A 14,501-nucleotide genomic window follows, 5' to 3' on the forward strand; every position below is an offset into this window, starting at 1 on the left:
AGCTGGAAGAGATAAACAATCATTTGTTTGAGTTGTTAATGAATCATACTTAAGTATTTGTTATGGTGAAATAAACTAGTGTGTAGGTATCAGGTACAACTACTACTAAATGTGGAGTATACTTAGACATGGTTTTTTTATTTTTGTTTTTTAATCGGCAATAAGTAATTAAATTAAAAGATAAAATTTCATAATAAAACAATGCACCAGCATTAAATCAAGTACATATATACTAAGGATTTTTTTTACTTTTGGTACTAAGCATAGTAGAGACATCAATACTTATCTAGGCAGTAATAAACATATCTTGATTGATGGTAGTTTAAATGTTACGTACCACATTTTATGGTTAATTTTTTGGATTATGTAAAAATCATAACCTGATTGTAATAGAATTGAAATATCCTTAAATTGTTCTATTCTATTTATTCATTCTTTTACTCATTAAAAATATGACCAACACACTATTCAGATTCAACCCTTCTACGAAATTTTTCTTCTTAAATTTTAGAACTACTTGGATACCAAACATAGTCTATATAAAGGGAAATATCTTAGATAATTCAATGCATGCAACAAACATAGTTTCTACTGAGTTTTCATATGTTGGCAAGCTTATTCAAAAAGACAATTTTCCCAATTTAAGAGTTGGTTAAGTCTTTGATCTGTTGACCAATGCAACAACCTCTTTCCTCCCCATAATGAAGTACATCTTCTCTCCTTAAGCATCCTCAGATGGCAAAAACATAGCGAAATCACGAACAAGATCATGGTGACCCTCAAAAAGTTTTTCAACCTAGGGAAGTCCAACATATATATATATATATATATATATGATTAAGGGAATGAGAAAGAAAAAGAAATGAAGAAGAAGAAAAAAATCAATTTGTCAAAACAAATACATAGACAACACTTGCCTCATGGTATACTTCACCAACTGACATGCCATATTTGTTCCTATCAGTTAATATCTTTACAAATGCCTTGTAGGTATCATTTGTGTCTTCAAATCGATCCTGCATGAAAACAAACCAATCAAACTACCAAAATATTGAACTTGTTCAATTTAGATTAGCACACAAAGAATATCTTATATTAAAAGCATAGGTTAATAGCATGTATGTGTATATAATAAATATAGAGTGAAAGTTAACAAATTTTTTACCTTAACCTTCTGCACATATCTGATAGCATCTTCCAACTGGACTGGACCCTTAGGTAGAAGAAGGATTTCATATCCCTTTGGCAGAAAGTTGTTAAATCCATAAATGAGATCACGGTGGCCTTTAAGAAATTCCTCCACTTTTTCTACCACACTCCCAACACTCATTCTACAAAATGAACAAGATATAATAAATCAATATGTTCTAAGAAAATCAAAACTCTCTCTCTCCTAATAATACACGACAACAGAAAATGGAAGAGGTGGAGAAATGGTGATATATTATTATGTGAAGAATTGAAGGAAAAAATGTTGTTCAACTTGATCCAACCTATGAACTCTATAATCGTTTATGATCTCCAAAAACTCCACGAACTTTTCCTTGTCTTCAAATCTCATCCGCACTTCTTCTAAATATAACACGGCTTCCAATTTTTTCATGTTATTTTCACCTCTACTCATTCTTTGATATCCGAACACTGCCTCGGCATCAAAACCAAGAACAAACCAATTCAAATAATCATCATCTCAAACTTATATATGATTTCAATTTCTTCTTTTAGATGTTAGACAGTTCAAATTTTTCTTACTACCACTTGAAGAGAAGTATTATGATAATAAACAAAGCTATATTCTTATAATTTGATCCCTACAATATTTTTATATACAATTAATTACATAATTAGCAGCTAATTTTTAAACAATTAATTAAAATAATATGTTGTATATAATTCTTGGAATACCAACTTGAATAACCTTGTTTTTTTTTTTGGAAAAGAATATAAATGAATTAAAAAGGAGACACCTTAGGGATGTCACAATCCTTATACAAAAACCACCATGTTGCTAACCAGAGTAAGAAAATCCAAATTCAAATTACATCAGTACCCATACCAGAAAGAAAAAGTTCTTGTTAAAATGTCTAACAAAGTTAAACCTGCTCATCAAAGATTTAAACAATACAATTATAGCATAGATCATATTTGGACTTCAACCACCCTACAAAAATCTTTACTCAAAAAACTTTTTGGATCAGTACCAATTCCTTCAAAGATAACCTAAAAAAAAGATACTCTAAGTGAATTATAGAATGAATAGTCGATAATTTGACTACTAATATAACCAAAACAAAATACACTAAACTTGAATCTATGAAAAGATAAGGATCTACATGTGAAAAGTACTATCCTCATAAAAAAAATCCAAGTTCAACATCTTTCTTTTCCACTTACTCCTAAGCTCACCCTATTTTTGTTAACATTCACCCCTTCCCCATAAAAAAATTTAAATTAAGATTCAAGTAAAGAGAGCATACCTTTCATCACAGCCTGGAATAAGGAAAACAAGTACATCCGGAAGGAATTTGAATCCAGTTAACTCAGACAAGTATAAATTAATTCTACAAATCAATCTGATAAAAATATATATTAGAGGTACACAAACTAAAACATTAATTAATATATTAAATATTTCATTAAAAAGATTAAAGTATTTAATGCATACATGAATATTTAATTTAATGCTAATAAATACTAACTTTAAAATATTAATTAATACTTTACATTTAAAATATTAATGCATTAATAAATATAGTCAAGAAAAAACAGTTTTCTTTTCGAAAAATAGTGCTACCCATTAATGATAACTTATTAATAATAATTTTAAAAAAGTATTATATGGTTTTCAAACACTAATAGAATTTTTCATATTTCATAGGACTTCGGAAAATATACATGGAAATTCCTTATATTTTTGAATTCTTATAAGAAAAATCCACAGAACAGTCTCAAAAGAATTATTGTAGTAAAAGTTTTAAATAAATTTTATGAACTTATATAGACTTAATAGGTATTTAGTACTAATAAAATTACACTACTACTAGAAAATCATTAAATAAAAATCAAATTTTAGAAAAAAAAATAATTAGTTGTATATTGACTAAATTAGATACTATTTCAGAGACTAGACAAATTATTGGTATATAAATTAGTTTCTATTATTAATAAATAATTTTTAAATTTGTATCTAATTAGCTACTAAAGTTTTAGCTACCAATTATTTTATATTCTAAAATATCGGTAGTTAAAATTTTGATAGCTAATTAGATACCAATTTAAAAATTATTTATCAATAATATAAATTAATTTAGATAGCAATAATTTTTTTAATCTCTAAAATAGTATATAATTTAGTCAATGTAACAACTAATTATTTTTTGTCTCTAAAATTGGTTTCTATTTAATGATTTTATTGTAGTGTGAGAATATTTTGATTATACAATGTATAAAAAAAATTATTTCATTTCACAAGTTTTAAATTTTTATTTTTATAAAATGAGCAAATTTTGGTTTTGGTAGTTATAATTAAGTAATTTTTCTCTGGTTTTAATTCTTACAAGTATGGAATCACTAGTTTCATAGTCTAAAGTACATTTTATGGTAAATTTATAATTTGAAAATTTCTATATAATTAATACATCAAACAATCACGCCAACAGAATGTAAGTTTGAGATTCATTATTTCAACACATTGGTAGAATTAAAAAATATATTATACGTAAGAAATTAACAATAATTAAGATATTAACTTTTATTGAAAAAATTAAAGTATTTGAATTTACATGAGTAATTTATAGAGAATTAAAAAAAAGTTTAAGTTGCTTTGCTTTTAAAATATTTAATGTGTTCATGAATATTGATAAGAAAAAAAATATAGTTTCCGTGGAAAGTATATATAACTCGTTAAATGTAACATAAATTACTAATTATTTTTAAAATTTTACTCTTTTTTTTTAAATAAAAGCTTTCATGCTAGGTATCACTATGCAACTTGACATCTTAGCTATGCTGACACCTCAAGTAACAACAATCATTTACCATCACATGAAAAAAAAATTATTAAAAAAAAGAAAAAATAAATAAAATACAAAAATATGGGGGGATTAAACCAAAACTCATATGTTAAAAAAAACGATACATAAGTAAACTATATTTATTCATAAAGAATTGTAAGAACAGACTAGATGGTAGTCTATTATACCAATGAAAAGATTCTCTATTGTACCGTCCCGTCCCCGGGCGTTGACCAAAGTCAAAGTCAACGTCGGGGCCAAGGTCAACATATGGTGGGACCACATGAAGGGCCCCAAAGAAAGGAAGTCAACAGAGTGACTACATAAGGCGTCGCCAAGACTAGGCATCGCCAAGGAAGGGCGTCGCCTAAACAAGGTGTCGCCAAGATAAGGCGTCGCCAAGCAAGCCACCAACAGTGTTACTCCCCGATACTCATTGGTAGGAAAGACCATGGAGGGAGTGACGCCACGGGGCTTCGGGCCCGCCTAGCTCAGAAACGGTAATAAAGTGAAGAGAAAGGTGGCTTCAAGGCCATGGTACTAGCGCCAGTAGGGAGCAACCCGACTCGTGAAGCCCACGCCACCTCAGGGTGCTCCCTAGGATAGATACGACCCAAGAGAGGGTCATGCCCAGGGACGAACCAGGGGCGTGGTGCGAGAGGAAGGTAGATACACTCCCAGGGTAAGTGACTGAAACCTTGGGAGCATGAGTTGGCACCCAGAATGTCACCCCCTGCGCCAGCGGCACTTCGAGAAGAAGGGAACTCGCGCGACGGAATGTCCCTAAGATTGGGATGCTCCACCACGAGGTCCCTCCACGCGTGATAGTAATCAAGTCAGAGAAAGATCGTAAGTCAATGAGAAGTTAGCAGAGAAAGTAAATGAGGAAACGTTAAATGTTTCCTCGTCAGGTATGTTTTTCAGTTAACGCTTTAAATGCCCCCATTAAAGTTTTTAAGGAAACGTGTTAAATGCGCCTTAAAACACCTTAAATGTGCTTTAAGATGTGTTTAATGTAGGGTGGCGTTAAAAGGGTTTTTGAGCGTTCGAAGCAGGGAGGGAACTTCTGGCGAATTTTCCCGAAGACACACTCTAGTTGCTTGCTCGAGCTCTTATGCTACGCACAAGGGACTAGAGAAGGATCGTTTGCCAGAACCAGAAACAGCACACAATACACAGTTCATTTTACCACCTTCAGAGTGCCATCCACGGTGCTCCGATACGGAGGTGTAGAGTTTTGGTGTTCCTTGTTAGCTAACTTGAGCGTCGGAGTGCAAGCGGCCTCTAGGGCGCCCATTTGTCCACTTCTTTGCAGGTGCTCACAGATTACCAGAAGGAAGGTGTCCCTAGCTGACGGGCAAGGTCCCGTACAAAGACACACCCAGGTCAACCGGCAGGAACATTTGGCACCCACCATGGAGCCGATTTAAAACATCAGTCTCATCACAGGTTTCAATTCGACGGTTTGAGAGAGTTTATCAGAGCTACCATAACGACAGGAGAAATCCAGAAGAAAACGTTGAAGAATGAGGGCCACGAGACAAGGTTCCACGCGCACAGCAAGTGAGGAAATGTCCATGCAGCAGGTCATGGACATGATGCAAGGACTACAGGAGGAAATGGCAGAATCAAGGGCGGAGCAAGAACATATGCAGGCGGATCTCGCGGCTTCCCACGTGAGAAACGCAGAGCTCCATCGTATCAATGAAGAGTTGCGCCGTGGTTTGGGCAATAACCAAGGGCAACGTGACCTAGATGAGACCGAACGTCTCACCCCACCAAGGGAATTTTCCACACCATTCTCGCAGGATATTCTGGAAGCAGTGATCCCCAACACGTTCGCAGGGCCCAAGGTGATCTTCACCGGGATGGAGGATCCTGAAGCACATCTCACCGCGTTCCACACGCAAATGGTGCTAGTAGGAGGCTCCGATGCCGTGAGGTGCAAGCTCTTTATGAGCACCATGACGGGAATGGCCATGGATTGGTTCATCAGCCTTCCAGACGGCCATATCACCTTCTTCCCGCAGCTGTCGCGGCTATTTAGGGAGCAATACCTAGCGAACAGGGCCCCACCGCCCGTTTCGTATGATCTGTTCGACGTAAAGCAGTACCAGGGTGAGACTTTGAAGGAGTACATCAACCGTTTCGGGGCCCAAGTAGTAAAGGTTGGTACTACGGAAGAGCCCATGATCGTGTACGCGTTCAGGAAAGGCGTGTGTCCCGGCCCCTTTTGCGAATCCATCATTCACAATCGCCCCAGGACCTTCGCTGAAATAAGGCGTCGCGCGGTGGAGCATATTGCCTCTGAGGGAGAGGTGTGTGAGAAGCGCACGAGCGTCGCACCCTCACGCCCGAGGGCACAGACGCGAGCTCAACCCGTCAGGGTCAACGAGACCACGACGGGAAGGAAGAAGCAAGAGGGGAGACGCCCCTATGAGGCAAGAAAACCCCAGCCCAAGGGTCAAGCGGGAGAAAATCGTCCGGCCAGGGAAAGGGCCAGACCAGCAAGGTACGACTTTGTGGTGGAGTTGAAGGACCTAATCGCCGTGCCCAATATAGCTGAAAGGTTGAGGCGACCGACGAAGACTGACAAGGTGTTAGGGCCTCGCAAGGACTCTTAGTGTGAGTTCCACGAAGCTTTCGGTCACCACATCAACAACTGCCTGTCGCTGGGATACCAGCTAGACGAGTTGGTAAGAAGCGGGTTCTTGAAGGATTATATCTCTGAGCCCGCCACGACCGCGACCCTACCAGCACCAGTGGAAGAACAAGCGCATGAGATGCCCGTCCTTGGCGAAGTCCACACCATTGCTGGTGGTTTTTCTGGAGGAGGACCCACTGCTTCCCAACAGAGGAAATATGCGAGGGGAGTAAATTCAATTGAAGAAAGAATCTCAGGTGACCCGTGGGAGTCAGACCTCGTGTTCACGAAGACGAACCTACGAGATGTTGTGCCACACGACAATGACCCCGTGGTCATTTCGGTTGTCACGACCGGGAGAAAGGTGCACAGGGTTCTAGTCGACCAGGGAAGTTCTGCAGATGTTATGTTCTGGTCGACATTCAACAAGCTACGGTTGTCTCCCGACCTTTTGAGACCCTACACCGGGTGCTTATATGGGTTTGCTGACAACCAGGTGGAAGTACGTGGCTACTTGGAATTGAGAACGACATTCACAGATGGAACGGCCTCACGTACCGAAAGCATTCGGTACTTAGTTGTAAACGCCAACTCAGCTTACAACATTCTGTTGGGCCGACAGGCGTTGAATAGGCTGAACGCAGTAGCCTCCACGCGCCACATGAAGATGAAGCTGCCGGACCTCAGTGGCAAGGTGATCGTCATAAAGTCAGATCAAGAAGAAGCGCGAAAATGCTATGAAAACAGCTTGAGAACAAAGAGAGGTGTGTTCATGGTGTTCGAACGCCCACGGAGTTCAGACGCAGCGATGGAAGTAGAACCTTTGAATGAGGTGACGCCTACGGAATCAACGTCTGGCGAGGCCGCTCCTGCAGAGGCGACGTCTAGAGTGGACGCACGCATAGAGGAGAGGCGTGGCGACGTTTTGCCCGTAGAAGGGGCATCGCCTAGAGAGCACTGTAAGGCGACACCCACAAAAAAGGATAGCAGAGATCAACCGGCGGCTAATGTGGTGGAGATACAGATCGGCGGAAAGACGTTCAAACTGGGGCGTTTGTTGAGCCAAGAAGAACGGGACGAAGTGGCAGAGGCGATTTTACGTCACTTAGATGCTTTTGCGTGGTCCGCCTCAGACATGCCAGGCATCGACCCTGACTTTCTATGCCACCATCTTAGCATGGACGCCACGGTTCGCCCCGTGCGGCAGAGGAGGAGAAAATTTAACGAGGAAAGGTGCCTCGTGGAGAAGGAAGAGACACAGAAGTTGTTAAGTGCTGGACACATCCGGGAAATACAATACCCCGAGTGGCTGGCCAACGTCGTTCTAGTGAAGAAAGCGAATGGGAAGTGGAGGATGTGTGTAGACTTCACAGACTTGAACAGGCGTGCCCCAAGGATTCATATCCACAACCCAGCATTGACGCCTTGATGGATAGTGCCTCGAGTTGTGAGATGCTGAGCTTCTTGGACGCCTTTTCAGGCTACAATCAGATCAAGATGCACCCGAGGGATGAGGGTAAAACGACGTTCATGACATAGACGTGTAGCAACTGCTATAAAGTAATGTCGTTTGGCTTGAAGAACGCGGGCGCCACCTATTAGAAGTTAATGGACAAGGTCCTGACGCCCATGTTGGGAAGGAACGTGCAAGCCTATGTAGACGACATGGTGGTAAATTCGCGCGATAGAAGGCGACATACAACAGACCTGGAGGAGTTGTTCGCCACCATCTCAAAATATCGCCTCAAGCTGAACCCTGAGAAGTGTATCTTTGGGGTTGAGGCAGGAAAGTTTTTGGGCTTCATGCTTACAGAAAGAGGAATTGAGGCAAACCCTGATAAGTGCGCAGCCATCATCGCTATGAGAAGCCCAACATCGGTGAAGGAAGTGCAACAACTGACAGGGCGAATGACAGCGTTATCAAGGTTCGTTTCTGCAGGAGGGGAGAAGGGACACCCCTATTTCCAGTGCCTCAAAAGAAATAGTCGCTTTGCGTGGACCGACGAGTGTGAAACAGCTTTCATCAAGTTAAAAGAGTACTTGGCGACACCACCCGTCCTATGCAAACCAGTGGTAGGCGTGCCCCTCCGACTATACTTTGCGGTAATAGAACAGGCCATCAGTTATGTGCTAGTCCAGGAGCAGGACCAAGTACAGAAGCCCATCTATTTCGTGAGTAAGGCCTTACAAGGCCTAGAGACGAGGTATCAGTCGTTGGAAAAGGTAGCAATGGCCGTGGTATTCTCGGCCAGGAGGCTCCGCCACTACTTTCACAATTTTACGGTGGTGGTGATGACGAACCTCCCTATCCAGAAGGTACTACAGAAGCCTGATGTTGCTGGAAGGATGGTTCGCTGGGTGGTGGAGTTGTCGGAGTTTGACATCCAGTACGAGCCTAGAGGATCTATCAAAGGACAGGTATATGCGGATTTCGTTGCAGAGCTCTCACCCGGAGGTGACCAAGAGGTGGAGTCAGGATCACAGTGGTTGCTCTCGGTCGATGGCTCCTCCAATCAACAAGGAAGTGGAGCAGGGATAGTCTTGGAGGGACCCAATGGTGTGCTGATCGAGCAAGCTTTGCGTTTCGCTTTTAAAGCGAGCAATAACCAGGCTGAGTACGAGGCACTGATCGCGGGGATGCTCCTGGCCAAGGAGATGGGTGTGCAGAACCTCCTGGTGAAGAGTGATTCACAGCTGATCACAGGGCAAGTCTCGGGAGAATTTCAAGCCAAGGACCCACAAATGGCGGCGTATTTAAGGTACGTCCAATTGCTGAAGAGAGCATTTAGCGCTCTTGAGCTAGTACATGTCCCAAGGGAGCAGAATGCCAGAGCTGACCTGCTTGCCAAGCTGGCCAGCTCAGGCAAGGGGGGAAAACAGAGGACAGTAATCCAAGAGACGCTCAAAGCTCCGCGAAAGTTCGTGGAAGATAACAGGGTGGACGTCCTCCATATTTGTACAGCGAGAGGGAGACCAAGGAATCATCGTTCCTTGACTCAAGATACAATGAAGACGCCCCGCATCAGCACATACGCGGACGCAACCGAGGAAGGAAAGCATGCACATATATATGTTTTAGCCGAAGGAGACACTTGGATGACGCCATACAGACGATACCTGGCGGATGGGATTCTCCCAGCGGAACCAGAGGAGGGCAAGAAAATTAAGAGGAACGCCGCAAGATATACCCTGGTAGACGGGGTATTGTTCAGACACGGGTTTACACACCCTATCCTAACGTGCGTAAGCGGCGACGAGTGCATTAGGATAATGGCGAAACTCCACGAAGGTATCTGTGGGAGCCACGTGGGAGGAAGGTCTTTAGCTTCTAAAGTGGTATGCGCAGGTTTCTACTGGTCAACAGTGAAAGAGGATTGCGTGCGGCACGCCCAGCATTGCAAGCAGTGTCAGAGGCACGCTGATTGGCACAAGGCGCCGCCAGAGGAGTTGAGATCCATACATAGTCCATGGCCCTTTCATACTTGGGGAATCGACATCCTAGGCCTGTTTCCCCTGGTGATAAGGCAGATGAAGTACCTGATCGTCGCCATTGAATACTTCGCCAAGTGGATAGAGGTGGAGCCCGTGGCCCAGATCACTGCACACAAAGTGCAGCACTTTGTTTGAAAGAACATCGTGTGTCGCTTCGGCGTGCCTAGGCGGCTGGTATCCGACAATGACACCCAGTTCGCAAGCCAACAGCTAAGAAACCTGTGCGCAGAGGTAGGCATCAAGCAGGTGTTCGCACCAGTCGAACACCCCCAGACAAATGGGCAAGTAGAGTCAGCGAATAGAGTTTTGCTGAGAGGGCTGAAGAGAAGACAAGAGAAAGCAAAAGGGGTGTGGGCAGAAGAAGTGCCAAGGATTGTATGGGCATACCACACCACGCCCCAATCTTCCACCATGGAGACGCCTTTCAGTCTAGTATATGGGTCAGACGCGATGATCCCAGTCGAGATTCACGAGAGCTCGCCACGTTACCAGAATTTTGTGGCTGAAGAATCCAACGAAGAGAGGCGAGTGAATCTGGACTTATTGGACGAAGCCAGGGAAGAAGCAAGAATGAAGGCTGAGGCAGTGAAGAGAAGAGTGGAGCGACAGTATACCTCCAAGGTGAAGCCCCGACAATTCCAGGTTGGTGACTTAGTCATGAGGAAAGCTCACCCATATGAGCTAGAGAACAAAATGTCTCCCAAATGGACCGGACCCTTCAGAATCACCGAAGCCAAGGGGAATGGTTCATACAATCTAGAGACTTTGGAAGGAGGTCCCATTCCGCGCAGTTGGAATGCGGCCAATTTGAAATTTTATTTCAGTTGAGTTATGTTAGTGGAGAGTAATGTAATACGATTTGTAAAGGGGACACTCTTTTTCCCTCTCAGGGGTTTTTTAATGAGGTCACCCAAGTAAAAAAAGAAGTTCGAGAAAACCTTGTCTCAGTTTTTTCTCTTCTCGCTCGAAGTGTAAGACCAAAAGTTAAGGAGATAAAAGACAAAGACTCAAAGCAGCGTCAGGCGTCGCCAAGATAAGGCATCGCCAAGACGAGGCGCCGCCAAGATCAAGCGTCGCCAAGGTTAGGCGTCACAAGATCAGGCGTCGCCAAATGACATGTCGCCAAATGGGGAGATGACATCGGAATTCAAAGCAAGTGGTAAGAGTGCTTGCATGCGCCTAGAGGTCAAGATAACAGGTATGTCCAACACGAGGCAAGATCCGAGAGTTTAGTCCTTGAGTAGGGGTTAAGGGATTCCTTCGGGACGCCCCCTCCTCAGGTATGAATAGCTAGCCCCGGTATCAGATGTTCGATAAGGTAAAATCCGAGAGTCTTAGTCTTTGAGCAGGGGTTGAGGGATTCCTTCGGGACGCCCCCTCCTCAAGTATGAATAACTAGCCCCGGTGTCGGACGGGAGCCTTCGCCTTGGTGTTTTTAGACACCCTGAGGACGATACGACACTGCTGTAATAGGCCTCTCCTCAGGCGTGGGCACCAAGCGCCAAAGAGATAAGGGACCAGTCGCCTTGGTGTTTGAGACACTACATGGACGATACGGCGCTGTTATACTGGCCTCTCCATAGGCGTGGGCACCAAAGCGCGACTTTGTCCCTAGTGTTAGACACACTAAGTGTTTAATGAAGACACCTACACATTTGAAGTTCTTCCTTCTAGTCTTCTCACAAATTAAAAGAAGTCAAAGAGAAGATCAAGCCTAAAGATAAAGAAGTCTACAAACTCTCAAATAATAGGCTTCATATTAAATATCTCTCTTTATAGTTTCTTTTAAATTGTAAATAATATAGAATAATGTTTAGAAAGGTGCTTAGAGGGAAACATGAGACACCTCTTTTGTAAAAGCATCTTTAGGCTTTAGTTTAGCAAATTCTAGAAGCTTGGGGAGTGAGCTTAGTAAGGGGGGTGTGATCTTAGGAGTTTTTTGGGTAGCTTAGGGAATAAGCTATGTAAATGACCAGCCCTTACTCCTATAAAAGGAGGGCTTAGGTCCTTCACAATTCAGATTGGAATTTTATAGTAGAGTGACTATACTCAAATTTGGAGAGAAAATTGTGAGTTTTGAGTCTTCTTCTTCTTTGCCTTATCTTGTGAGCTATGGTGAGCTTCAAGTGGTGGCACTCCATCACTTATCTTGGTTCAAGGTTCCAAGTGGCGTGAATGGCTTCTTCCAATTCTCAAAATCCAACAAGCATCTTCCTATAAGTGTTCTTCTTCCTTTTCTTCAATTTTCCATTCGGTAGTTTTAATTCCTAGTGTTTTCCTTCTTTTTCTACCGTTTACATTTACTTTTCCAGCTTTGTTCTTTGTTTCTTTTTGGTTCAGTAGCTAGCTTTTCAATTCTGTCCAGTTTTGAATTCTTGTTCTTCATTCCTTGTGTTTTGATTCAATTTGACAATACATGGACTTCCATATGAGTCTTGGTTGGTGCTAAGTTTTGGTGAGTTCTTCAATTAGAACATTGATCCAATTCTAAAGTAAAGTGCCTTTCAAATCCAGCTCAAGTTGATCCTAAGAATGTCAAGAATCATGTGTTCTTGTAGTTACATTCACATCACTAAGGGCACCCAGAGCAGGCCTCCCCTTAAGCGTGGACACTCAGTACAGGTAAAATAAACCCTCCTAAAAACAATGGAGGGGAGTGCCGGAGGTAACGCACACAACATGGCAGAAGAAGCAGAAGTAGATGCAAATACGCAAAAATAAAATGGGCAGCGCTTAAACGAAGCCAAAGTGTAGATCAAGAGTTAGGGTTACAAATAAAGTTCGTGACAACTGCAGATTAGACAAAGGGCAATCATGTACACGCCCTATATTCATATGAAAAGCGAAATCAGGCCACCCTTCAGTGGCCTCCAGAGTCTCAATGGGATGATGATGAAGCCCCGTTCTCTGACCTCAACGCCTGGGCCAACTGCGACCTTTGTTGTCAGTTAATCTTCGAACCTGCACCAAAGGAGACAAGCATGGTAAAGGCACCACAAGATAAGTCATGCAAAAATCCAGTAAAGATGAAGAATGGGAGGTTTTAAGATAATCTCTCGTACATATATATTTCTCCAAGGCCTCAGCGTTGTACTCCAGACTTATCAAGGCGGCAGCGTCAAAACCCCCCGCCCCAGCCAAGATCCGACAAGCTTCCTGGTCGTTCGAAGGCAACCTCTTAAGAGGCCTGGACTTCAAGGCCCTTATCTCCCTCACCCAGTACAGTGGAAAACCGTCCAAGGCGGAAGGCACGAGGTTGGAACAACAAACCTTAAAGAACTTGCCCTTCCACCCTGTGAAGGAGTGTTGGAAGGGGGTTAGGAGGACCCTGCCGGGAACCTTGCTGAGGGTCACCCAAAGGTTGTTCCTTTGCCTCTTCACCTCAAAGAAGTGAAGGAAGATGTCCACGGAAGGTGCACACCCCAGGAAACCAAACAGTATGTCGAAGGCTTTGACGAAAGCCCAGCTGTTAGGATACAGCTGGGCTGGGGCAGCATTGATTTCCGTTAATAGTTCCCTCTCAAACCTAGAGAAGGGCAGGCGCACGCCGACGCTCTTGAAGATCACCTGCTAAAAGTAGAAAAAGGGGACTCCATTGTTGGCCCTCTCATCCCCACACACCGACTCCCCTAAGGTGCAAGGGAGCACGGCGATATCGTCATCATGCCTCTTCGCGAAGGCACGATGATCATAGGTACACGGGTCCCCCACATGTTCCCTTAAGGCCCTGGAGGAAAGTAGGCTAGAGCACTCATCGAGGAGCTCGCGCGAGGCCCACGCGTAAAGATCTTGAGGTTTGGCTCTAGGGGAAGGAGGATTGGTAGACATGCTGGCTCCAGCTGTTGGTGAAAGAACCAAAAGATCAAAGGAGAAAGGGGCGGCAGGAGTGCAGAAGGGAAATGTCGACGAGAAAAGAACGCAGAAACGAACTCTTTGGAAGGAAGAGGAACGGTGCGAAGAAGATGCAAAAACACAGAAATGATGAGTGCAAGTACGGGATTTCAAAGACCCAAATATTACAGTTGAGGCGCCAAAGGACACGAAAAGGAGCACCGTGTCAGGAGATGGGAAGACGACCTTTAGCGTCACTTGTTCTCATTCAGAGAACGTCGTGTCGACAGAGTCCCCGAGGGTACGACGCGCCGGCGAGGAAGAGAACATCTTATCAAAGGCTCAGAAAATGTCAAGATCAAGTCGAACAGGGGAACGTCCCATCAACAATATGGGAAATGCCACGTGGATGGCGCGGGCGAGACCTTAGGCTTTTCGCTAAAGCAAGTGTCCCGCCCTCAGGCGTTGACCATAGTCAAAGTCAAAGTCAACGCCAAGGCCAAAATCAACAGATTGACCTT

General features: G+C 43.1%; 1 protein-coding gene across 1 annotated transcript; it reads right to left on the reverse strand.

The window, feature by feature from the left end:
• Window positions 1-533: 533 nt before the first annotated feature.
• On the reverse strand, window positions 534-1,631 carry LOC150028660 (paired amphipathic helix protein Sin3-like 4). Its single transcript, XM_090300682.1, has 4 exons — window positions 1,494-1,631; window positions 1,166-1,331; window positions 918-1,016; window positions 534-796 (listed from the first exon to the last, which is right to left on the reverse strand). The coding sequence occupies exons 1-4, from the start codon at window positions 1,622-1,624 to the stop codon at window positions 722-724; spliced, it is 471 nt and encodes a 156-aa protein (XP_090156808.1). The 5' UTR covers window positions 1,625-1,631; the 3' UTR covers window positions 534-721.
• Between the last annotated feature and the right edge of the window lie 12,870 nt (window positions 1,632-14,501).

Source organism: Phaseolus vulgaris, chromosome 3 (genome assembly GCF_051622355.1).
Source record: "Phaseolus vulgaris cultivar YP4 chromosome 3, ASM5162235v1, whole genome shotgun sequence".
In the NCBI taxonomy this organism is placed as follows: domain Eukaryota; kingdom Viridiplantae; phylum Streptophyta; class Magnoliopsida; order Fabales; family Fabaceae; genus Phaseolus; species Phaseolus vulgaris.

Excerpts from the sequence above, each read along its gene's own strand:
- LOC150028660 (XM_090300682.1), bottom strand. The coding sequence starts at position 1,624 with ATGAGTAGAGGTGAAAATAACATGAAAAAATTGGAAGCCGTGTTATAT. Across the intron at positions 1,017-1,165 it reads GATATGTGCAGAAGGTTAAG|GATCGATTTGAAGACACAAA; the intron begins GTAAAAAATTTG and ends GTTTTCATGCAG. Across the intron at positions 797-917 it reads TTGGTGAAGTATACCATGAG|GTTGAAAAACTTTTTGAGGG; the intron begins GCAAGTGTTGTC and ends GGACTTCCCTAG.